Below are 27,519 nucleotides of genomic sequence, written 5' to 3' on the forward strand. Positions count from 1 at the left end.
TGGTATTTCTTAAATCCTTCCTCACACTGTTGAACGTTTGGGTTTCATCAGGAAACTTTATTAAGATAACTGAAGGCTAAATACTTCGAGGAAGACTTCTTGGAAGATGGCGGAATAGAAAACTAAGGACGACTGGTTCGAGAGACAATCACTGGACGTAAGTTACTTTCATGTCCAAAGAGCCTGGGGATTCTGCGTTGGCATATTACGAACAGCAACATTTCTGCAGCTATCCTGGAGCCAGATACCAGTTGCCAGTTGTACATTGTATATCTGACGGCTCAGAGTACGAGTATTACAGTTAGAAACTGTGGATTTGTCTTGAGCTACCGTTAACAGACGGCGGACGAATACCCGGACTCTTGTTCATCCAGCAATTCTCAATGAGAGCGCTTACCGACGTACAATGGAACTTTACACAGACTTTCCAACCTTTACTACCGAACATTTTCGTGCTTAAACTCTTCACAACATGATGAAAGAAAAAGAGGTTATCGTCTGCTACATTTTTACTGTTCGTGCAGTAAAACTTCAGCATCAGACGTAACGTTCTAATTTATTATTTCTTCAATATCGACTCTATTGGCAACAAAGTTTGCCGGCAGTGTCCACGTATACCAAAATTGCATCATAGCACGACACGTAGTTCCGGAGATATGAAGTCACAAACACTGCGTGAAAAAGTAGCTTTTGCTCAAAATTAAGCGTAAATTAGCTACACTATACTCATCCAATGTTTCATAATGAGAGCATTTGGCGACTTCCAACAAACTTTAAACATAATTTCAAGCCTGTCCTAAACTTTTTCTTCCCTTACGTGCTTAACTTCAAATACCCTCTCCCACAAACAGCAAGATGGCTTGCAGATCACAGACGTAGATGCAATACATTAACGCTTTTGTAAAGTAATCATACGTTTGGCGGTGTTTCATACATGGGAATTTACTGATACTTTATAAATGTGGCGTTCGTTCTTCTTTCAACTCATGATCTTTGCAATTATGCCTACACTTCAAATGTACGATTTTTTGGGCCATTTTTATCAATTGCACAGGTGTGCAAAAATACTGACAAATAAGTCAGATTAGGTACGCGACGTGGAATCTAGAAAAATTCGCTAGATAACCACAGATCGACAAAGTACCGTTGTAGAGTTACAGCCATCAAGCTGCAGCCAACCAGTGACGTGAGCGCAAAAGTGTGAGTTTTTAACCACTTTTTCCAACTCGTATACTAAAAACCGCAGTTCCTAGTTTGATTAGTTCAGTATTATTGTTTAAGCTAAGCAGTCAAAGGTAAGTAAATTTTAAATCCCTATCCACTGTTGATTGCTTCAAACGCTATTTTTCTGTAATTTCTTCTGGTTAAAGCTAGACTATTAAACCCACTATGCCAGAAGTACTGTAAAACCATTAATTTGTCAATATATGCCTAACAAGCTGCACTACGGAGCAGCACTGTAACCAAGTCGTCGACATTTGGTACTATAAAGTTCAATTGTTTTACTGATGAAATCTAAACGTCATGTGTTATAATCTTTGATAATGTACGGAGAGCATGAACTGAGCTTTTATTCTAAGCGGCGGATCACTGACTGTAGGCTATGGTAATGGAAAAATCACAACAACATTTCTACAAATTTATCTTCATCGAATAAATGGTTGAGGCACACTCTCCAAAATTCCTGCTGTGTTGCGAATGATTACGATCAAGAGCATTTTTGTCGCAAAGAACGTGAATGATGTTTTGAGGTAATTCGTGATTACTGAATTCGAAAATAAAATCCGTTTTTGCTTATGAGGCTCAGATTTTGTGACACGGCATCCTCTGTCTACAAAATAACTTGAAAATGCTCACACTGATTAGTTTGGTATGTCTTATTTAATTTGCTTTTATTTATTTATTGCGGATGTAACTGTTGGTAAACAATCGAAATATATACAAGGGCCGCGTGTTTAAATTAAGTAGTGCATAAACTTACGGACCGATGACGTCAGCAGATTGGTCCCGTAAGACCTTACCACAAATTTCCTTTCTATATACAAGGAATTCCATGCATGATCCTCAGTTGCGACATTCACAGCTGGGATAAGGAGGAGGCCGATGGGTCTTGCTCGCGTTGCCTCGCATAGCTTTCTGTTTGTTGTATTAGTTTCATTAGTGAGAAGAGCTCTGACCTTGTGAAGTGACTTGCTGTAGGATCATGAAGGCTTGTGCTTTGCGTGAATGCAGAACAAGAAATGCCTCTTAGCAGTACAAATAACACAAATTCTTTTGTTGTATCTGTGGAAAATTAACTTTGAAATTGCAAAAACGAAAACTTAATCTTTTTTTAAAAGAGATGCTACGAACTTTATTTCGAGTGCAAGGTTGGCGGCCGAGAGTAAAAATGGGCCCCCCGCATATGTTGTTTCACATCTGTTGCACTCTTGACATGCTGGTTAAAAGGATCACGCCACACGTCCGTTGGTGTCCCCATGACTTGTAGGGAACCAACGAATCACACAACAGACTGTTCTTTATATGTGTCACAAATGGTTGGAATCGCCTCTGACACAAAGGAAATTGAGCAATATCCCAATTTACTGCATTGCTGTCCGATTATTACTGGCCCGTACGAAGAGACGTTCCTGAGACAAAGTATCACAGGGAATCTGGGAAGAAAAAAATATTACGTATGTTTATTCACTTTTCTTTTGTTCTTATCTTGCTTATTTCTTTGATTAATTTGTGTACTAACAAAGAGTCTTTTATTCTCCTTTTGCCAGACATGTGATGCTAAATACATAGGCTCATATACGCGTTTAAAAAAACCAGTATCACATGGAAACTGAAGCCAATAGAGAAATTCTGAATTTATTTATTTATTTTCTGATAGTTGATTACTCCTGCCAGTTGTTCGATTTGACGAAATCCGGTTTTTCCCTGCACCACGTACAGAAACACATACATCGGATCCAGAATGAGTTTCACTCTGCAGCGGAGTGTGCGCTGATACGAAACTTCCTGGCAGATTAAAACTGTGTGTCGGACCGAGACTCGAACTCGGGGCCTTGAAGCTCTGAGGACAGGTCGTGAGTCGTGCTTGGGTAGCTCAGACGGTACAGCACTCGCCCGCGAAAGGCAAAGTTCCCGAGTTCGAGTCTCGGTCTGGCACGCAGTTTTAATTTGCCAGGAAGTTTCACATACATTGGGCGTAAACGATAACTGTTTACACCGCATCACATTGATGGAGGGAACGTCGAGAAGAACAGTTTGATAGGGGACACTTGCTGTTTGTCCGTCGGGGAAATAAAAATCATTAATTTCAACTTTCCCGTGAGGGTCATCTCGGGTACCCGTGCACACTTCCAGGATCGATCTAAATTTCCACATACTATAGTGTCTACGCCCCCATTGCACACAGCTGACCTGGATTCTCATGGGCTATGAATTTGCGTGTAATAAATAGCATTACGGCCTAGACGGGCAAAACGACGTTAATACTAACAATGAACACATTTGTCTCATAACCCTGTTGCGGCTATCTAGGTAAGATACGAATAATGGGGCCGTAGACGTTATGCCACAAGGAGATTAGGATTGGTCCTGGAAACGCGCACCAATAGCCAAGATGGTGGTTTAGCATTTTGGCACTATTCAGCGAGCAACTCCACGGTTTTACGTCGCAAGGCGTCGTATGGTTCGTTCTTCACGAATTACTTTGGGTCGTCGTTAATGCACCGTCCAGAGCATTGGTGCGTGAGAAGAGATTGAAGATATAGCACAGGATGGGCTGACGAGAGATTATACCGTGATCAACCGTTGATGAAAGAGAAGACGACCTGGACACCCACCGCCTGGCTGCTGTGGAAGTAAAAAGCAAATGAAAAAAATAATGAAGAGAATTGTATCCTTTCCTTTCACTCTCTCTCTTTATGGTGAAAGAAGCGGTGGCATCAGATATTATTTCTGTTTGTAGGTTACATATGTTTTGGGGGTTGTATGGGTGTTAGAGGCCAACACCTCAAGTGGAAAAGGTAGGTGAAAAAACAGGGAGGGGGACTAGGGTGTTTGATAAAAAGATAAGAAAGATGGTTAAGACGACCACTTGGGATAAGCGGGAAATCTGGGTTGAGTCCCAGTCCGGCAAAAATTTTCATCTTTCACTAATAGGTTGTGATTTCCATACCTAATACAGCTGATGTCAAAATATTCGCAACTGCGACAAAATTACGTAATACTACTACAGCTGCAGAGCGTCACAGACGTCTGTTGCTGCAGAAATGTTTACATTACTCAAGTAACAGACGCCGTAATAATAAGTGCTTTATCTATGACCAAGCCTACGTGATCATTCCATTTCATACACAGTCTATTTGTTACGCTCTGGTATTTGTACGAGTCGATTGATCCCGGTTCCGACTTAGTGATACGGTAGCCAAAGGACACTGCTGTAGTGTATTTTTCAGCATTTTGTGAGGTGCACAAATTTACATTTCTGAGCAATTTTGAAATCCTATGAAGATCTGACTGAATATTTTTGCAGCTTTTTTGCAGAGAGAACATCATTATAGATAAATGAATCATCTGCAAAGTATGAAGTTACGGTTAATGTTGTCTGCTGGGTCATTAGCATACGACACGATCAGTTAGGGCCCAATACACTTCGCTGGGGCTCGCCTCAAGTAACTTCTACTTCTGTCGATGGATCTCCATTCAAGATAACTTGCTATATCCTCATCACCTACAAATCCTCAGTCCAGTCACAAATTTCGTTTGATACCCCATACGTGGAACACGTGAGGCAATACTGACCCTACGACTTATCTTAGAAAATAGATTAAGGAAAGGCAAACCTTCGTTTCTAGCATTTGTAGACTTAGAGAAAGCTTTTGACAATGTTGACTGGAATACTCTCTTTCAAATTGTCCGCCGCTTGTGGTCTCGCGGTAGCGTTCTCGCTTCCCGAGCACGGGGTCCCGGGTTCGATTCCCGGCGGGGTCAGGGATTTTCACCTGCCTCGAGATGACTGGGTGTTTGTGTTGTCCTCCTCATTTCATCATCATCCAGGAAATTGGCGAAATTGGACTGAGCTGAGGTTGGGAAATTGTACGGGCGCTGATAACCACGCAGTTGAGCGCCCCACAAACCAAACATCATCTCCTCTCTTTCAAATTCTAAAGGTTGCCGGGGTAAAATACGGGGAGCGAAGGGCTATTTACAATTTGTACAGAAACCAGATGGCAGTTATAAAAGTCGAGGGACATGAAAGAGAAGCAGTGGTTGGGAAGGGAGTGAGACAGGGTTGTAGCCTCTCCCCGATGTTATTCAAAGGAAACAAAAGAAAAATTCAGAGTAGGTATTAAAATCCATGGAGAAGATACAAAAACTTTGAGGTTCGCCGATGACATTGTAATTCTGTCAGAGACAGCAAAGAATTTGGAAGAGCAGTTGAACGGAATGGACAGTGTCTTGAAAGGAGGGTATAAGATGAACGTCAACAAAAGCAAAACGAGGATAATGGAATGTAGTCGAATTAAGTCGGGTGATGCTGAGGGAATTAGATTAGGAAATGAGACACTTAAAGTAGTAAAGGAGTTTTGCTATTTGGGGAGCAAAATTACTGATGATGGTCGCAGTAGAGAGGATATAAAATGTAGACTGGCAATGGCAAGGAAAGCGTTTCTGAAGAAGAAAAATTTGTTAACATCGAGTATTGATTTAAGTGTCAGGAAGACGTTTCTGAAAGTGTCGCCATGTATGGAAGTGAAACGTGGACGATAAATAGTTTACACAAGAAGAGAATAGAAGCTTTCGAAATGTGGTGCTACAGAAGAATGCTGAAGATTAGATGGGTAGATCATATAACTAATGATGAGGTATTGAATAGAACTGGGGAGAAGAGGAGTTTGTGGCACTACTTGACTAGGAGAAGGGATCGCTGGTAGGACATATTCTGAGTCATCAAGGGATCACCAATTTAGTATTGGATGGCAGCGTGGAGGGTAAAAATGGTAGAGGGAGACCAAGAAATAAATACACTAAGCAGATTCAGAAGGATGTAGGTTGCAGTAGGTACTGGGAGATGAAGAAGCTTGCACAGGATAGAGTAGCATGGAGAGCTGCATCAAACCAGTCTCAAGACTAAAGACCACAACAAGAACGCCATACGATCGTACTTCCGTACTGCCAGGTCGGCAGGCGATGCTGTAGTGTTCACAAGGAATGTAACGCAAAACTCTCTTTGCGACTATTTTTGTGCGTCACCAATATCTGCCGAGTATGAGTGAGATATGGGAGTCCAGAGCTAGAGTGGCAGTGACAAGTGTGGAAGACGCGGCGGCCACAGCGGTCCCACACAGCTGCCTGAGCCCACCCGGGCCTGGCTCCGCTGCCGCGATCGATAGCGAGTCCTCGGTGACGTGAGGGGCAGGGTGGGGGAGGGGTTATCAGGTTTCATTACCAGCGGCGCGGCCAGCAGCTGGCGCCAGGCCCCCCTCACCTGCGGACCGCGTCCGCACCACTCCACAAGAACGATTCACCGTCAGGGAAATATCTTCCCGTGGTGAAACTGTTCCCCAACAGCTTACGACCGCCTCGGCTTCCGCTCTACTCACATATTGCCAGGAGGCGTCTCTTTTTGAGGTTTTTCGGCTGATCGCTGTTTGATAACAAAGAGCAACGAAATAACCAAATCAGTTGTTTTGCACATCTTGCTTAGGCGATGGTGACCAGCATGTCCAAATTTAAAAAAAAAAGCTTAACACTGTGCTGTCTGTAATAATGTGATTTTATTTTGCTACTCGTTTTCGATCCGATCCATCATCAACAGCAGGAAAATTATCTCAGATATATCACATGTCATACACGCTTTGATTATTACTATTTTTTTATTATTTATTTTATGGCCTTCATTGGACCACTCTAGTCAAAAATACAAAGTCGTAAACAAGTTGTTACACAGGGATACAATTTGGTTCAACAATAACTTAATATGATAGTTTGGTAATATAATTATTAGAGTCTATTCTTATATGAAAGATGTTTTGTTCTTCTGTCTGCCCAATACTTCTTCATTCTTTCAGATATTTTCTTTCTTTCTTCATCTGAGACCACTCTTCCTGTACTCCTTTTATTGATTTTCATTTGTAGTATTCTGCTTTTCTCTGTCTTGTTTTTTAGGTCATCTACTGTAATTTGGAGTTCTTTTATATCTTCCTTAATTTCTGCGACCCATTTAATGTCACTCTTGCTATTCCACAATTTTTGTATTATTTTTCTACTAATTCTGTTTTCTGGAGTTCTCATCAGATGTCCAAAGAATGAGATGCGTTTCTTCCTGATTGTGCTCATGACTGGTTGTATTTTCTTATATACTGTTTCATTTGATGCTATTCTCCAATGTCCATTTATTTTATACTGTTTATTTATACATGTCCTAATTATTCTTCTTTCTGTTTTTAGTATTCTGTCAATTTCTGCTGTATTAGTTGTTTTGAAGATAGTTTCAGATGCATACTTTATTTCTGGTTGTGTAACTGTTTTATAGTGTTTTAATTTTGCATCTAAAGATAGGCTTTTTAGTTGTATGTAGTTTTGGTAATGTAATTTGCGTAGTTCAGTTTTTTTATTCTATTCTGCCATGATGACTTCTCATTTAGATTGTATGTTATTATTTCGCCTAAATACTTAAATTTATCAACAATTTTGATTTCCTTTTCTCCTGTTGTAATTTTGTTTGCAAGTGGTGGACCAGTTAGCATAATCTCCGTTTTTTTCAAATGATATTCCAAGGCCTACTTTCTCTGCTGTTTCTTGTAGTGATTGAACTTGCCTGGCTTCTTGAACGGTGTTGGCTAGGAGAGCAAGATCATCAGCGAATCCCAAGCAGTTTAAGCTAATATCATCTTTTGCACTTCCAATTCTTATCATCTTTGGATTGTGCTTGTACCATTCTCCCATTATGTATTCCCGTGCACAGTTGAACAATAATAGTGATAGGCAGTCACCTTGTCTTAAGCCTGTTTTTATGGGGAATGGTTCCGAAATTTCTCCTCTAAACTTCACTTTTGTTTTGGTGTTGGTTAGAGTGAGTTGTATTATTTTAATTAGTTTTGAAATAAGTTATCAACAGCAAACCATAATTGCCAAGATAATATAAAATCGAAAATTGTAGCAAGATAAAAATATGATGGCACATTGACACAAGGGCAACAATTGGTCATTGTGTTAATGTGCCATCATATTTTATCTTGTTACAATTTTCGATTTTATATTATCTTGGCAATTATGGTTTGCTGTGACAACTTCTTTCAAAGCATGGATGACATGTGACACATCTGTGATAATTTTCCTGGCGTTGGTGATGGTTCAGAACCGAAACCGGTAGCAAAATAAAATCATATTATTACAGACAGCACAGGGTTATGCATTTTTGGCAGTTGTTTTGTCCTGCTACCAGTATCTATTTTTAAATTTAATATATTACTATGCGTTCCGAACATATTTTGCTCACCATCAGGCGTTTTTATTTCATTCATATGAAACCCGAAATTACTCAAATACTCAAACAAAGTATCTGATAATTTAAAAAGTACGTCTTTTTAGAAACTATGTTCATTTGATCATTTTAGTAAACGGGTGCCGGGGTGAGATAAGAAAATGAATGCACTGCTGTTGCTGTTTTGGGGTGTTGGGCCTCGATTTTGATGACTGTAATCTGGCCTGTGTTGGACCCATGATGATTTATGGCATCAGTTAGTTGGCTATCAATTAAATATTCAAACTGCTTTAACTAGTCACATATATTATTATTTATTAGTGTACAAACGATATCATAAAATACATAACAACTGAAAAAAACGAGTATATAATCAAAAAAATACGTAGCTTCGTCTGTGATCAGGCCTTCCGGATATTATTCTTGCTATAATGATTTTATGGGGGTTTCAGTTGGTTGTTCTGAGTTTATGAAACGTCGTCTAGATTTAAGCTTTTTGGGCATGGTTTGGTAGCTGTGTAGCAGGTATCGCTTGTCATTCATCCGTTTCTCTCTTTCAAACTCAGGAATGATTTTCCGACGTTTGGTGAGGCAATACCCGATAATGAATATAAATGGTCCATTCTAAAAGATTTCAGGCTGCCACTTATCTTCCTGCAGCAACAGAAAAGCAGGTGGCGAATGCTGTGGTATGGAATACGTTTGAGTTGTTGCCTCACTTTGCAGATGTCAGTTTGGTCAGTATGCCATTACGTGCTCCTATTTTAGCTAATGTTTTCTCGGTATGTTTCTTACATGTTAAGGTTCTATCGAGACGGATGTTCTTATAGGATAGATAGGGACAGTTGTTCAAGAGCGTACCACTACAGACTTCTTTCTTGCCTCCCGGCTGTTAAGGTGAAATACATACAATTGAGTTTTATTGGGGTTTGGTTTTATATGATTACGTTTGTAGTAGTTTATGAGCATTGCAAGGTCTTCGCCCTGGTCATTTTCAATTTCATTACAGATTCTGCTTGTGCTCAGTTGATATTCACGACGGTCACGGTCAAGCCTAACCTACTTCTCGCGCAATAAAAGCTGACACTCGGTGCGGTGGCTGATGGGAGCGATTGAAATTGGAAATGCGTTTACGGTCGCTCCCATCAGCCACCGCGCAGTGCGTCAACTTAGACTGCGCTAGTAAACAATGTTCGCATTTAAAATTTACCATTACGTCGCGCTAATTATTTAACGTTCTCTCTACTTCTGTGAGAGTTTACTTACGATTTATGCGTCCCGTCGCCTCATATCCACGTATTTCCCGGCAGAGCTAATCGCAGAAATGCATAGCACCGTCTTCTGAGCTCTCTGAAATTTACTTCAGAACTAGGTTTGTAACTTCACTCGACCTTCACAATACTACTACAATATGGCGGAATTAAAATTTGCGTCAGGGTATCGATTATCGATTCTGACTGCGTCGATCTTTGCAGTAATAATAGCTACGTACTCACTTGTTTACCACTAGAGCGACTTACATTTATTGTATTGCACTAGTGTTAAGGATATTGAAGAATTTTGATTTTTAACTTTCATAATTTCATTTAGAACAGTATTTTCATTTACTATATGTTTTTTTTCTATTACTTACACTTTCATCACAATGTAACTTCGTAACGAACTAGAAAATTGGCAAACACTTGCAATTGCAATCAAAAGTGATTTAATTTTTTACATAAATAAAGATTTTACTAAAGCGTAAACACGTAAAAACCTCCTTATTATGTAATAATTGTGTGTTCATTGGAATGTTTTCTTCATTTCTTTTCCATAAAGCATCAGATTAATTGCCTATTTTATATATCAGTGATGTGACCCACAGTGGTGTCCCATCATACTGGTATTCAGGCAGCCCCGATGAATCTTTCCACCTTAGATGTAATGAAAGCGCTCACTTTGTTTCTCACTGACATTACCAAAATTTTCAAAGAAAACTCGACGTAACTGTTCAAAAAGTTAATCTTGAGGCCCGTCAGTTTGCGTAACTTCTCTAACGTTTCCAGCATGTTGTGTACAACAGAAATATAATATACGTAGTTTTTGTTGCCGAAGACCTTACTTACTAGCCACCCTACCACTCTGTCATTTTGGATTAAATGTTAGAATCCAACCACGTTTTTAGAATGTCAAGGCCAACAAAAACACCTTCTTTTCAGTTTCGCTCTGATGGGCAAGGAAACTTCTCGGAGAGATACTTGAATCAGTTTCTATATTCGGCTATGGCAATAAACTACTTCATTAGCAGTAACTTAATGTGTAGGGCCGGTAATAGAATTTCTTTCCCATAAACAAAGAAAATATAGAAAAGAAAGTTCAGTGGGAATGAAATAGTTGTTCCCAAAATGTCTGTGTTTTTCGATTACAACGCAGAAGTTCATCAAACTATAATTGACATAGCATATGAAACACAAATGAATTAAACCTCTAAAATACATTTTTTTAAATTGAGTGTTTATTGTTAAAAGATGGTGGGTAATACGGTTTTTTGTATCATACTAGGTTTCAACACACTAAAAAACGACAAATAAAAAGCCACCTTCTTTTTAAAAAAGTTTATTCATCGTTGGCTTGCGTTATCTGACGTTTCGCCATCTCGTGGTGGGCTGAAAGTCGAACCGAAACGCATACACTTCTGAGATTCAGCACTTATAATCTGGAAGATCGATGGACTCTGTCTGAATGTCTTCTGTATGACCTGGGGGGTTATGAGGTGATGTAATTTGCTTACATGTATGTTTATCGTGGTTTCATTTTAGTGCATGTGTGTTTTAAAATCGAAAATGACGACCTATGGTTTTTCTTATGTTTCCAGTTAACGTGGTATGGTTCAGAACCTAAAGATGAGGTGATATGAAAAATTATTTTAAGTTTCATACAATCACTGGATGAGTGACGTAATAGAAGGCGTATTCGCGACTGAAGTAACGTGAGTGTCAGAGATGAACCAAGGCACCTGTAGTATTCCAAGGTCCTTGTTCTGAAGAATAAACATTTTATTTAGGAAAGCAGCTGCAGCCAAGTCCCCACATCTCACACCCATATAATAAAGGACGAGTAATTTCGCTCTGCTGGCCTTCGACTGTCACTGAATAATGGATAAACCTGTTTTAAGCTAGCCGAATGTCGATTACATACGTGTTATGTGGTGTTATCTTAAGGTGAAATGTTTCACCGACGCACACCCGGGAAGGACGTGCGTGCGAGCTCACGTGTGGGGGTTATATGTAAATTGTCCGAGGATCTTTAAGTGGCCTTTACCCACATGCATTCCCACTTGCTATCTGCGGTCGCAGTTCCCTGATACTAAGTTTAGATGGGGCCAAAATCAGTTTTCCTAAACCGAATACCCCAATATCACTTCTGACTAGTAACGTATACACTCCCAAAATCGATTTTTGGAAATGCGATTCTAGTTGTCAGATTTTTTCTTCCACAGTCGATTTTCGCTTCCCTGTAAACGCTCAGCTGATACGAACAGTTCGTAGTTGTTTTAACAAATGTCGGCTAATCTGCACACGGCGATTTATTGTGCAACAAAGGAGAAGATGAAATACTGGACAGACCAACAATTTAATCACGCCGTATATTTATGTGAAGAGAGGCGCCCAACGTGCTAACGAAATGGGAAACCGGAGAGGCTGATTTTCAGAGGTCAACTGTGTGAAACAATTTCCCGTAGGAAATAGGATACTGACCGGGATAGCAAAAATCCACTCACGGCTGCCATGTAAACACGACAGCCCAATATGAGTTCCCAGGTTCAGTTTTAGTCTTCTGGAAGTTATGTCGCGTGTAAGCATAATGTATGAGTCAGGATTCCAACATCCTCTTACCCTTAGGCTTTTCGTTTCAGATTATTTTCAATCGGATAGTCCTCTGCCAAAGACTCCGAAACACACTCCTCTAGCCAATACGCGAAATTCGCAATTACCGCATCATTACGCTCTCTGTTATTTTACAGTACAATGACCAAACAAAACCCTTTGTTTTTTCAGTCCCAGAGGTATGAAGCCAGCACGCTCACTACGCTACCTCTCTCGAGAAAATTACAATCGTTTCCCTCTGTCATCCTGTTGATAAATTAAAAGATATCTTCCTGTAACGATGTTTAACAAGTGCAGACATGAACAAAAGCAATGCACTGACCAGTCACAAAAACTGACATGTATTAAGTGAAAAGGTGCTCCGACCAAATTCGCGGGCAGGGACACCCTGCCCTGACACAAAAAATATGCACTTCGTGAAAGAGACTGCTGCACCTCCAGTGGGACATAAATTTTAAATTGATTCATATACACAGGGTAGCAGTCGTGAAATGTAGGAACGTAACACTCCAGCAACGCTAGTGCAGCCGTTGAAAGCCAATAAAACGATCACATCGCAGGCACAAAAACCGAAGGAGCGTCGGTTGCGCCTCGTGTAAGTGATGTCAAGACCAGAATACATCTGGTGTGTGTGTGTGTGTGTGTGTGTGTGTGTGTGTGTGTGTGTGTGTGTGTGTGTGTGTGTGTGTTTTCCAGGAGAGCTGTAGAACGCCTGGAGCAATTTCAGCCAAACCATACGAGAAACAAAAAACAAAAAAAAAAAAAAATTATAACAGTGAAGGTGAGGCATTGTTCACCCCTGGGAGCGAAGATTACGGTTGTAAGTGGGTGAAACGCAATAAATATGCACAACTCTGGAATACCTTGCATAATTTCAACAAAACTTAGTACACACGGGAATTTGTGAACAAAAAGGTACTACAGGGTAAGACACTCCTGGCTCTAGTAACCTGGGAGCGAATGATGGGGGTAGGTTGGTGGTTTACAAAGGTTATTTCGTAGAAAGGCAAGTCTAGAACCAAACTTTACATACGTGTGAGTTAGGATCTGCGGGAAAAAAATTAGGGGCAAGGAGATGAGACTAGTGTGGATAGGGCACGTAACCAGTCGAATGGATGGTAGGTGCGCCAACGAAGCTGTTCCCTGGCTGCACTTACAAGGGGAGGCCGCCAATTGTGAAATTCAGATTGGATTCATACTGCGCATAATAAAAGTTCATGGCCAGAGGTGTAATGTGGCAAAGCACCAAGATGCACTTCTCAGCCGTTGTCGAGAAAATCGACAGTTAAAAGAAACCGTCGCCGTGAAATACTCTCTACGATTAATAATTATCTGCAGCGTCGTGGCGCAGGGGTAAGCGCTCACGTTCGTAATCCGAAGGTCACCGGATCGAATCTCGCGCCATGCAAATTTTATTTTGTTTTTTGTAATTCAAATGTACACACACACACACACACACACACACATATATATATATATATATATATATATATATATATCTCCAATCCATCGTCCACCATCAATTGTCTTCTCCGATTTTTGCCGATATGATACGGTACGCGTGGTACGTATCAAACCTGACGAACGATAGAATAATTTTTTCAGAATGTCATTCAGGTGTGTTTCCCAACAGATAGTTTAAAAAACAATTGTTCTTGTAAAAACGCATCGTTTATCAGATGTGCTCGATGTCGTGCTGCTTTCTGCTTTCCATGTTTCTATGATAACTATCTCTCTGGTTCGTGCGATACTCCAGCTACTTCTGGTCACTAATTGTTAATTATGTGCGAGTGTATGCCGAACTTTTCAATCAATTGTACCCACTTGAATACTATTTGTGATATTGTGTTTTATTTCAAGTTTTATTTTTCCACGACAAACGACTTTCAACAACTTATTATATGCATAATTGTTGCAACTGATTGCCGGGAATTATATATATATATTTGAATTACAAAAAAACAAATAATAAAAAAAAGATGCATGGCGCGAGATTCGATCCGGCGACCTTTAGATTATGAACCCGAGCGCCTATCGCTGCGCCACGACGCTGTAAAAAATTAATAATCGTAGAGAGTATTTCACCGCAACGGTTTCTTTTAACTCGTTTTTCTCGACAACGGCTGAGAAGTGCATCTTGGTGCTTTGCCACATTACACCTCTGGCCATGAGCTTCTATTATGCGCAGTATGAATCGAATCTGAATTTCACAATTGGCGGCCTCTCCTTGTTAGACTTATCAACCAGGACTGAAGTGCTATCACGCAATGATACGAAACCATTCAGACGACTATTACCGCGTAACCGGAGCTATGGTATCTACTGAGTAGTTATAATTGAAGTGCAGCTACTCCCAGAGTTCCAGTCGGGGCTGTAACTCGTATGGCAGCGAAACTTTGTAGGTACTGTAATGCGTTAATGCGGAACAGATTTACGCTGGAGGGGAAAAAAAAAATCTGCGCTCCAGGTGCAAATCTGGAGCTGTGAGCGCAAGAAATACGTATGAAAATGTTTCCATATGTAATGGATTAGGAACGGGATGTGGGCAGAAAAGATCAGACAGATGAGAAGGCGTAATGTTGATTTTATTATTACCTGTCGCTTACAATTTGTCCAGTCCGGAGACGTCGACGAGATGATGTACAGCACCGGCTTTGCACCTTGTAGCCAAAATTATACTTTTTTTTTTTTCCTGCGTAAATCGGTTCCACATTAACGCATTATCATATCTACCAAATTTCGCTGCTGTACTATAATTACACACCACACTCGACCTCTGTGGTCAGCTATACTTTAATTATAACCACCTGGTACATTCAACGGCCTGTTTTTACAGAATAGCATACATCCTCGCCCATCAGAATTGCAACACACACACACACACACACACACACACACACACACACACACACACAGTAAGTCAAATACGAACCTTTTGCTATCTTTCTGTAAATGCTCTACCTATGTTCTTTTCCGTGTTCGCAAAGTAAATTCAGTTTCTCGGGATCCGCCTTCTTCAAATATCACATTTTATTGTTTCACTCTAACATGACTGAAGTACGAGGACACGGCAACATTCAGAAGCAGGCTCCAGTTTCTTCAGGTTTGCTTCGGCCTAAGACCATCGACATACACAAACCACAAGCCACCATACGGCTACGCATGGTGGAAGGTACCTTGTACCAATACTATTATAGACCCTTTGTTGTTCCACCCGCAGACGGAGCGAGGGAAAAGCGACTGTCGGTATGATTCCGTACGAGCCCTAACTTTTCTTATCTTATTTCTTTACGCGGTCCTAAAACGAAAGAATCAATCTGTAGTCATCCACAAATGCCTATTCTATATATTTTCCCAACAGTGTTTCGCGAAAACAACGCCATCGTTACCCCAAAGATACACACATTAGTTTACAGAACACTTCCGTAATACTTAAGTGTTGATCGAACCTACCGGTAACAAATCTAGCAGCCCACTGCTAAACTGCATCGATGTCTTCTTGTAACGGATCTGGTGACGGTTCCCAATACTCAGTCAGTACTGGAGAGTGTGTCGCACAAGTGGTCGGTGCGACGGTAGCCACGTGTATCGATACGGGCGGAACAATTGGCTATCACGCTGAAGCTCGGAACCTCTTGCGAAACCGGATGACCCTCGGAACAGGCCAAGGCCCTAAACCGAGCAGGCGGCTGCCACGACGTACATTTCTTTCCGACCCGAACCACACACGAGTTCTGCTTCGCTAGCGACGTACGGTATTTAGTATGAGGCACCGCATATTGTGCCGCACCGGGCGCGGTACGTCTACAGAGGTGATACACGATGGTCGTTCCGAAAGTAATGCCACCTATTTTTATTTATGGAAACTACAGGAGATACATAAATCACATATAAATGGGGCAATATTTCAGCTACAGACTGTCATTTTTCCACATAGTCACCACCATTTGTTATACACTTTTGCCAACCATGAACCAGAGCCTACACGTCGCGCTGGTAAACATCGAAACCAGTTGAGGTTAACCACTTCCTTGCAGCTGTGACAACAGCATTTGAGTCTTCAAAATCTCTGACACGTAGACTGTCTTTCAGAGGCCCAAAGAGATGGAACTCTGTAGACGCATGTGGTGAAACAGTCCAGCCGAATTTCGCAATGAGTTCTTGGTCACAAAACTGGTGTGGGGCCTGGCGTTATAATTTTGCAGGTGGAAGTTGGTCTTCTTCTTGGCCTTACCTCGGAAATTCGGGTTTTCAGGTTAGTCCGTGTCATCTTGCGGCGCGCTGAATTGAAAGTTTCTCCAGGATATCCAAAAGAATCACACCCTGGCTATCCCAGAAGACTGTGCAGGTCACTTTGCCTGCTTTTCCCTCGCTCCGTCTGCGGGTGGAACAACAAAGGGTCTATAATAGTATCGGTATGATTCCATACGAGCCCTAATTTTACTTATCTTGTTTACGTGGTCCTAAAACGACACGGCAACATTCAGAAGCAGGCTCCAGTTTCGTCGGGTTTGCTTCGGGCTAAGACCATCAACATACACAAACCACAAGCCACCATACGGCTGCGCATGGTGGAAGGTACCTTGTATGACGCCTGCAGGACCTCTGTAGAAATGCGCGCACGCACGCACCTTCAGTAAACTGCGAGCATGTGATATCTCTCTCTGTCTCCTCCTCGGCTTCGAGATCCGAACGACAGCAGACAGCAACGCCCAGGCTGACGCCGTGTTCCTCACTTCCGGTAGGCGTTCGATAGTCCTGCAGAGTCGCCTTGCGGACAAAACGCTAGCGCACAGAACAACGGAGCACTTCGTGACTGGACTGAGGTGTTCCTAAGAAACTGAATTCAGTATGTCACGGGAAGAGACCGTTAGACGAGAAGATTGTTTCGAGCGTATCTCGAGGTCACGTCATCAGAGGACCGTCGCTTTGACGACGAATATGAATATCCTGGTGGGAAAGGTGAGGGGGGGGGGGGGGGGGGGCGGGCGAGGGTTGTAACAGCGGAAAATACCCGAGGCTCATGTATTACACTGTGGTATACAATGGACTCGCAATGCCAGAAAACCTTCAGACGAGGACTGTACTTGACCCTCAACATAAATAACTGTAACTGTGCACATGAATAGACGGAGAAGACCGTTTCGGGTTTAACTGCACGATTGGTAATCAGTCACTCGGAACCGTCACTACTATGTAACAGCTTGTGGTATACGACCTGAACGACTGAAAGTTGAGTGGTCACAAGTGTAGGAAAGGCGCCTGAGTAAACTCAATGGAAGAGGTAGTTTACAAACTCCCGTTCGACTGTTTCTAGAGTACAGCTCACCGATCTTGAATCATTACCAGACGAGGCTAATAATAGATACAGAAAAGTAACACAGAAGAGCAGTCACAGGTTCAGATAGTAACAGCAAGAGCACTGACGTGTTGCGCGTCACATCTCAAGAAGATTCAAGTAGCATATGACTTCCTCCCGTAGCATCTCACGAAATGAACATGACCATGGTGAAACTGTAGCTTATCCACAGAAGCAAACACTCGAGATTTTTCCGCATTTTCCAATTTTTTACTGGAGGGAGATAGAGAGAGGGGCACTTGGGAAGCCTAATGTCCTTTGGTATCTCAGTTTATGTTATGATGTTCTGCTTCTTTTTATATTGACCGGGTGTCTTATATTTAATTAGTCCTGTGCCATTCCTTTATCTGACTGGCATTTGCCCAAGTGTCGATGGTAACCTCAGCAAAATAGCGGTGTTGACTTTTCTTTTTATCTTGCTTTGGCATTCATTCTCTCTTTTCGTTTATTTCATTAATTAGGTGAAAGAATAGTTTCGTTGCTTGTCCGGTAATATTTATGCGCTCTCTGGCGTTATTTTGTGGTCAGGTGTGTTTGTATTTGGGAAGCTGAATTCTGTCGGTTCTGTTTCTAGGAATTCTGGAGTGAATGTTTAGTAGGAGGTTTTTCTGTTTATTCCCACTTAGTCCGTGAGCTGTAACAGGTGCTCTTTCGTGGAAGGGATCTCCGTGGAATGGAGGGACAAAATTGCAGCGGTACCCGACGAAGCTTCTATCACACACTGTGAGGTGCTTTCTATGTTAGACAAAAACATGGAAGCGTCGCTATAAATGCGTACTGGAACATAAATGTAGATTCTATCCAAGCACGCTGGGCATTTGGCCATGAACAGCGCCTGTGCAATGTCTTCAACACGTTGCAAGAGTCAACCGTAGACACAACAGTGTTTTGTGTAGTTGTGAGGGCATAATGTCGGAGCTACGTAAATTCGAACATGGGCAAATTGCAGGGAAAGGGGGAAAACAGCATCTGCCAAGTCACAACGTGGACGGAAGTGTGTGTTAAGCAGTCGTGTCGGACGGTCGTTGAAGAGGACTATCACGAAAAGAAGAATACGACAGCTGCAAAAGTCACAACAGAACTGAGCGTCACACTTGCGAACTCTGTCAGCAGCCAAAGAACACCACTGGAGCTGCAGAAGTGATGCCAATGCCCGTAACAGGAAAATCTGGTGCCGAAGTCAAAAACTCTGGACTATGGAGCAACCTGAGAAAGTCATTTGGTCGAACGAGTCTTAGTTTCACACTGTTTACAACTTCTGGCCGAGTTAACAACCCAAGAGTGAAACATGGCGGGGTTTCGATGACGATTTGGGCAGATTTCGTGGGCCCGTAGGTACTCTGCAAGGCTGCAGTCCTGCCAAGGATTATGCGGTTGTTTTGACTGATCGGGTTCATCCCGTGGTACAATATTTGTTCCCCGATGGTGATGCTGTGTTCCAAGACGACAGGGCGCCTCTTCGCACAGCTCGCATCGTCTAGAACTGTTTTGTGAGCACCAGGGTGATTGTCGTATCTCCCCTGGCTACCACAATCAACAGATCTCGGTATTATTGAGACCCTTTGGAGAAGGGTGCGTAATCGCTATCCACCTCCATCATCGTCACCCGAATTTGACATTTTTCAGGAAGAAAGGCATAGGAGCCACTGAAAACCATACAAGACTGGTATTTATCCATTCCGAGTCGACTGGAAACTGTTTTCAATACCAACAATTTTTACATACCGTATTAGGCATGATAATGTGTTGTGTTGTCCATACCTTGTACATCTCTAGCTAGCGGAGTGCGACTGTCAGCTCTCTCTATCTCTATCTCACGTGTGTACGTGTGTGTGTGTGTGTGTGTGTGTGTGTGTGTGTGAGAGAAAAAAATGTTATCAATTCACATCATTCATCTTCCACAAAGCTTGATGGCCTAGCATACAAACCGTTGTAGTAGAAACGAGGAAACGAAAACAGCAAGTTTATTCCACAGGAAGAATGACCGCCAGTGTACATTCGTACTGTAAAGGAAACATAGCTGCCATCTACTTTACGTACTAATTGTTTCAAAATTCTTTGTCTGAAAAGTGCTCACATTACATTACAGGTGCGTGTACTGTGTTGAAGAAAGTGTTTCACATTCGCAGGGAAGGGGAAGAGTGGGACGATTTCGATACATCATTCCCCCAGTTATATAAAAGGATACAATTTACAAAAGGAACGATTTAAGGGCTGTGTTCGTGTCCTCGCTTGGCTAAGCTAAAACTAAAAAGCACAAACGATCGAGGAGAGCGGTTAGTAAATCAAGTAAGCTACATTCTGCAGCAAATGAGTTTTCTAAAGCCTAGAGAACGTTTGCGTATTCTAATTCCATAGTCAGTAACTTTGTGATATTCGGAGCTTTGGATAACCACACAGTGATTCTTATTCCCCGTAATGCAATTCTGTGTCCGGATAATACGTCAGGCGATATTTCTCCATTCCTGAAACATTAATTACAAACTGACACACTTACATTCACAATGAGACGTGTCCATCGAGAAGGAATACTTTCGTTTTACAGAAGGTAGCTGCCGTTAAACATTACTGCGCGCTGCTCGAATGCGGACATTCGCGTGCCACAGCAAGCATGTAATCGAATGGTGCGTGGTATTAAACGCAATCAGAAACGCATTAAAAGAGTTTGTATGCTAAACTACTGCTTCTCAGCAGACTTATTCCTTAGTGAGGCGTATTATAAATAACACAGACTTTATTTCAAAACAGCAGCACATTTCACAAAACCACAAATAGGAACTCGATGATATACACGAAACATTGTGAAGCACTTACTTTGATTAAAAAAGGCCACTACTAAGAAACATAAGTTTTAACTAACTTGCATGCAACTATAAAAATATCTAAGGTACAATTTAAGAGGAGCCTGCTTCTAGAAGAAAATTAACTGTTAGTGTATGTTATGCAGCTTTTACTTGATAGAAGTGAGACATGAACTTTTAATTCGGAAAAACTATTCAATAACTGAAGATAGCTGAGGAAGCACTGATGCGAATTACTGGAAGAGAAAGCAAAACTGGCGGAAGTAACCTGTTGGTGTGAAAAACGTAATTAATACAGCATCGAAAATGCAATTAAATGGGCGAATGGATGGTAGATGGACCGAAGAATTTTTGCTGGATTCCAAGATACAAGAAAAGACAGAAGGAAGCAAGGAACATTACAGTTTAACGTCCCGTTGACAGCGAAGTCATCAGAGGGAGCCCAAGCTCGGATTGTATCAACGATGGGGGAAGGAAATTGGCCGTGCCCTTTTCAAAGGAACCATCCCGGCATTTACTTGGAGCGATTTCTAGAAATCAGGGAAAACCTACATTGGATGACAGGACGGGGTTCGAGAAGACCAAGACGACCATCCAGTGAAAGGTAGGTAGACGACACTCGATAACTAGCAACGTGGATGTGCAAACTTAAAATAAAAAACCGCGATGTACGAATAAGTTAAGGGGAGCCGTTGTTCAGTAGTGGACATGATGGTAAAGAGAAGCCTTAAGAATCTTTCCCTTGTCTACCATCTCTCTTGTCCCGCATGTCATCATTAAATCAAATTACCTGGGGGGCTTTCTTCCGTTAGCTTTGGGCAATAACTTTTAAAATAGATGAAAGTCTTCTGCGCATGTAGGATCCTAGTTAAATATGGTTGCTTATCTATCCTAGTAAAAATAAATATGCCACCAGTTTTCTTGACAGACATGAAATGAGTTTCATAGGCATGCTGACATTTGGGGGCTTGTTCCCATGGACGTTTTGCACGATAACTTTATAAAGCCGTGGTATGTGTACTAAAAAAATTAAAACACACACACACACACACACACACACACACACAGAGAGAGAGAGAGAGAGAGAGAGAGAGAGAGAGAGAGAGAGACGCGGATATCAAATTGAAGACACTGTCCCTCCATTTTCTGCACCTCTGTTATACATTTTGAAAAAGTGTATTATGAGGCAGGGTTACGGTAATCTTAGTATAATGACAACTAAACTTCTTGCTTCCGCGATATTCACTACGTCCATTAGCTTAATTTACACTGTTGACTTCGTAGAGCTTGTGGGCTTTGCATGAACGGCAATCAACGAAAAACCTCGATTATCAAAATAATAACTTCTAAGGTCCAGTCATTTCATCGATCAAATAACCATGTCATTGTCTTTTAACTAATGAAATTAAATGGTACATACCAAAAATACGTCGTTTATTTTTCTTGAACACCACTGCTGCTGACATCTGATTAACTATGGAAAAACTTCTAGCAGTGTTAGCACAATGTGAGATACACAAGAGGACATCAACATAATTTATTGCTACACAGCTACAAAACAACTGTGAAACTCTACAGCAATCTTTCGGTAACTCCGTTTCATACTGACGCTGTTCAAACACCTGAAATATAAATCAAAATAGGCAGCAACAGTTAAGCTCTTAGTAGCTCGCAAGCATTATATCTGACATTTTAGGGCAACTTCTGCGTATCAAATAACGATTACTATCTATGTTTCCACCCAACAATTATCTTCGTGCATAGCTAACAACAAATGCTTGTTGTTATTACACTTTCAATTTTACTTATTTCTTTTAATCTCCACGCAGCTGTTTTTTTCCAAGAGAAATAAACGTAAAATCACAGATGCTTTTGACAAACTGAAAATAGTTTTCTGAATTAACTCGAAATGATTCACAAAACAAACGTTCGATATCGACATATGTTGCCACTTTTGGCTTATGGCAGCGAGATTCGGTTTTTAATGTGAAAAAGAATTCCGAAACAGGATAGTTGAGCGAGCTGATGCATGATGGAACTAAGCGTCAGAGGTAATAAATCAGAATACTAGATTAAGGAAGAAGTAATTACGACTGTAATGAAAATGAAATAGAGGTAGACGCGGTATGTCGCCAGACGAATGGAAGAAGAAAATTATTAGCCCGATTCAAAAAGGATAAGATAAAAACGAGATTAAGTACTGAACGAAAACGGGCAGATGAAATTAGATAACGTTTAGGAACATTGGTTATAAGCACCTAAGGCCTTATTGCATGGAAATGTCTGGAGACGGTCTTTATTCAGCAGTGGACGTCTGCAGATGACAACGATCATACATTAGTACTCATACGTCGCTCTTGTTATTGGAATCACTCTGCTCAATACATGCACTCTCAAAAATTTACATTGTAAATTGCTTTGCTCTTTAAATCGAGATATAGCAATTTTAAATGTACGAACTTAATGGGAATGCTGACATTGCCGCTACACTCAAATATTACTCTATGATTCGAAGAACGCCAGTTTTCAGTACGCGAAATTCCGTTCTAAAACTTAATTGTGCCAGAATTAAAATAAAATAATTTTTCCCTATTGCGATACATGAGACGATAGGCAGACAAGTATAGTATTAAAAAGTTTTGGTCGTGTACTAATAGGTAAAAAAAAAAGCCAATTGCAGAAACGAATACAAACTGACATTGTTGCGATAATTCTTTTGCTATTGGAGTCTGAATAAAAAAACATTCCGTAAAAAAATTCGGTATACAAAAAATGGAACAAGAGTCTTTTTAATCTCGCTAATTAACAAATATGATGCCGGGCAAATAAAAAAATTACATCGTTGGATTGTTACTGCTTTAAAATATGCCGCTACAAACTGAATTAATTAACATTGGTTGTGTTGTTACTTTTTCGCTGCTTGTTTTAGTGAAGTACAAATTATTTTTTTTTTAAAAAAAGGTAGCTGCGAGGATTATGATACAAGCGACATCCATATCAAATTACTATTGGCTACGGAAAACTATATCGCTCTCTCCACTACGAAGCAGCTTGTACCCATCGCGTAGCGTATGACCTGCATTACTGGCGAAAGAGAAAGTAGTGAAGTTGCAACGCAAGCCAAAGAAATGTTACGGCTGTTGTGACGAGGCAGGTGCCTGGCGCCAGTGCGTGCGCCCGTGAATTTGGGTGAAGGGCCCGCCTGCAGCAGAAGCATCGAACCCGGCAGCGGAGGCCACGGCACTGCGCTGGCCGTGACATTCGGCAGCCGTTCAAATTAAAATGCTTTGCCTCAGCGCCTTGAGGACACGTACTGGTGTCTTCTGACTTAACATCGCCCTAGAACTCACCTGATCGCTGCCTGAGTACATAAACTGCCACCACAGATGTCAAATAACACCGTGCTGCCTTTGTATTCGTTTCTGTCCTATGAAATCGACGCATTCCTCGCCTACTTGCCGCTACAGAAAAGAGAAAAAACTCACCTGTCCGAGCTCTCGGAGCTGTCGTAGCGATCTGCACATCTCTTCTTCCTACAGTTGTCCCCCTCATTTGGACATAGGCTTGGAAATTCCACATGTTCTGAGTTGGCACCACAAAGCATTTTCGTAGCGTGCACACCCAAGCTCAGCACGCCATTCACTCGATAATTTGAACACAATTCTCCATTGTCGTCGCGAATATAGAATGACGGTTTAACACTGGTTACGTTTTTAGCCTTCATACAGTCTTTATGAGCTATTTTGAGAATATCTACTGTGTCTTTCGCTTTGATATCATTCTCTCGTCTCGCCGTCCCCTGAACACACAGCCCGTCTGCCATCTTGTTTGGTACGCACAGCAACACTGACGTGACGTCACAGACGCGGCGGAGTGGGGAGGCCAGCCCTCCACGTGACGTCACAAGTATTCGACGCTAGCCCCTCCTTTCTCTAACTCTCACTGTTCATTGGCCAGCCGTCAATTACATAATTTTCTAGCAGGAGTAATGACTTTGTGTGGAGATATTAAATATGGATGTTTGACCCATTGACCTCGACCGACGATGTTAAGATGCAGAAAAATCAATCGCTCAAGCAACTGAAAGCTCTCCCTACCTAACTGTATATGTAAGTCGCATAATTACATATTTTCGACATTATCACTACAAGTACAGAGGCGTACAAACGCTGAAGCCCCGACAACAAAATTTACTATCATTTACTTGCTTGCATCATTATCGAGCCTTTTTTTAAAAATACATCGTGTTAGTAATCAGTTATCAAGGTGACGCTAACCCACATTTTTCATCTCGCGTCCTTACGTATCATTACTGCCGTAAACACTTTTTATGTGTTTTGACGGTAGTTTGTAATTATGATCGTGAGGGAATGTTTAGAAATGTTCAGAGAGAACTTATGCACTATCCCGAGTATGTGGCAGGGTTTTATTACTCAGAATACACATAAAATGACGTGACACTGCTCTGTATATAGAACAGATGCAAATTGTGCAGGTTTCGTTCTGTAGGCACACATATCCAATTTTCAATTTTCCACAAACAAAAATAAATACCGGTAATGTAAATAAATAGCGAAAATTTTAACTTCTTTATCAAGCGCATACTGGCTGTCAAAAGAAACAATTGACAAACGCGGTTATAAAGGCAAAATAAGAACACCTTTTTTTTTCATCCTTTGCTTTTTGTTAATAGTTGTTGATTGTGGATGGCTTTTAAAATGATAGAAAAACATGACATTCATTACTACACATGAGATATAATAATGTTCGTCTTCCATACCTAGTGCACCAGATATTGAATACATGTAAAAAAAAAAGTATTGTAATGAGGGACTTTGCTTGCATGTATTGAAAATTTAGCCTGTATGTGTAACTTACTTGTGAAATATGCACCAGTAAGACAAAATGGGTTTCTTGAGTTTAACATATAACTCTTAAGTCAGCAACTAGTAAATAAAAAAAAATGCAGATGTATTATGAATAAGTCAGTCTCCATTTACACTCAACTGTACAAAGGAGTAAGTTGAAAAAATTAGATTGAGAGTTTGGCAATAAACAATGTCAAACTGGATTAGTTCTTCGAGGAATATCTACCATGATAATTACTGCAATACAACACGAAATTACCATACTGATTTTGAAGTAATTTCATATAAAAATAAGCTTAATAAATACAGCAACAATTTCTCATTGTTAATCAAAACTTCTTTAACTGTCAAAACTTACCTCAAACATGTTCACCACAAGAAATCACTTGTCAAAACTGGCCATACTGATTATGAGCTATACAAAACTTAACAATATGGGAATGCATATTCTGTCAGTCAATATGTAGGGAAAAAAGGGGAGAAACAAAAGCTAACAGACAACAACCACAGAACACAAGTTGTCTTCTAAATATGTTAACAATCTATACTCTAATTTCTACTCTTTGTACTGATATAGAATTTCAGCACTATATTGTTTTTCCATACCTGCTACCATGAACAGAACCAATAAAATATAGTTTATGCCACTTGGCAGTCTATGAGAAGAATGTGCTCAGTCTCTAACGTTACAATGTGAAATCTTAGTCTTCCTTCCTTCTTTCTTATCAGGTATTACTGACTTATATTTCAAGTGATGCCAATATATTTAAGTTAAAGTCATTAAACAGTCATTGAACAGTGTCATGCATAATAATTTTAATACTGTAATGCTCACTCTTTGAAATTCTGAAGTTATGAAGGATACAATAATGGAAATAGAAGGTTACAACTTGTACAGAAACCAGACTGCAATTGTAAGTTTCAAAGCCCATGAAAGGGAGGCAGTAGTTGAAATTGGAGGGGGGGGGGGTTGTTTATCCTTCATGTTATTCGGTCTGTAGGCCTACACTGAGTAAGCAGCAAAGGATAAATTTGTTACTGGAATTAAAAGTTCAAAAAGAATAAATCCTGTAAGGTGTGTCAGTAACATTGTAATTCTATCAGAGAAGATGAAGGGCGCTGAAGAACAGCTGAACAAAAGGAATCATGTCTTTGAAAGGGATTATAAGACTAACAACAAAAGTAGAACAAGGGCAATGGAACGCAGTTACATTAAATCAGATAACATTGAAGAAATTGGATTAGGAAGAAGAAGTGAAAATAACAAACGAGTTATTTTTTTGGGAACCAAATTACTGACATATGCAACAGTAAAATCAAATGTAGACTGAGCAATAGCAAAAAAAAAGTTTTAGAAAAAGAAAAAAATAGGTGACACAGAACATAAATTTAAGTGTTAGGCAATCACTTCTGAAAGTATTTGTCTGAAGTCTAGTTTTACATGGAAGAACAGAACAGAAGCTTTGAAATGTGCTGATAGAGACGAATATCGAAGACTGTGTGGCATTAATAGAAAACTAACAACATCAAGTAGAAAAGAAAATTATGCCACAACTTGAGCATTAGTTATATTGATAATGGAGGAAAGAGTTAGAGATTAGAGAGGAAAGAGAGAGAGAGTGCGTGCAGCATGTGTGTAAAAAATTTGTTAGCTTTTGGACAAATTCTTTAACATGCTAGAAAACACACACACACACACACACACACACACACACACACACACACACACACACACCTTGTACTGCGAGTGCATGTGCTGCTGCCCTACCTTGTTAAAGGACTCGTCCAAAAGCTAGTACTTTTCCTTTCTCTCTTGTGTGCCTCTGGACAACTCAACACTTCAGCTGTCCAATGAATAACCTCCTTTAATCCTAATCTGTTTACTGAAATGAAATGATCGTATGCCATTGTTGCTCGGGAGGTCCCATTCGGGGGAGTTCGGCCGCCGTATTGCAAGTCCTCTTTAGTTGACGCCACATCGGCGACTTGCGTGTCCATGATGATGAAGGACACAACACCCAGTCCCCTGCCGGGAATCAAACCCGGGCCGCCTGTGTGGTAGGCGGTAATGCTACCGCTAAGATACGGAGGCGGACAATCTGTTTACTGAAGTAGGATTATTGTAGTTTGAAACTACTGTTTT

The 27,519-nt window shown here is 40.8% G+C and overlaps 1 protein-coding gene across 1 annotated transcript in view; it reads right to left on the reverse strand.

The window, feature by feature from the left end:
* The window catches only part of LOC124788245, a 460,001-nt gene extending 435,669 nt beyond the window's left edge, over positions 1–24,332 (reverse strand). The window contains exon 1 of the mRNA XM_047255431.1: positions 23,994–24,332. Coding sequence (XP_047111387.1) covers positions 23,994–24,331 — 338 coding nt within the window. The 5' untranslated portion in view covers position 24,332. The remainder of the gene's footprint in view (positions 1–23,993) is intronic.
* Positions 24,333–27,519: the final 3,187 nt, after the last annotated feature.

This window comes from Schistocerca piceifrons, chromosome 3, assembly GCF_021461385.2.
Source record: "Schistocerca piceifrons isolate TAMUIC-IGC-003096 chromosome 3, iqSchPice1.1, whole genome shotgun sequence".
Lineage (NCBI taxonomy): Eukaryota > Metazoa > Arthropoda > Insecta > Orthoptera > Acrididae > Schistocerca > Schistocerca piceifrons.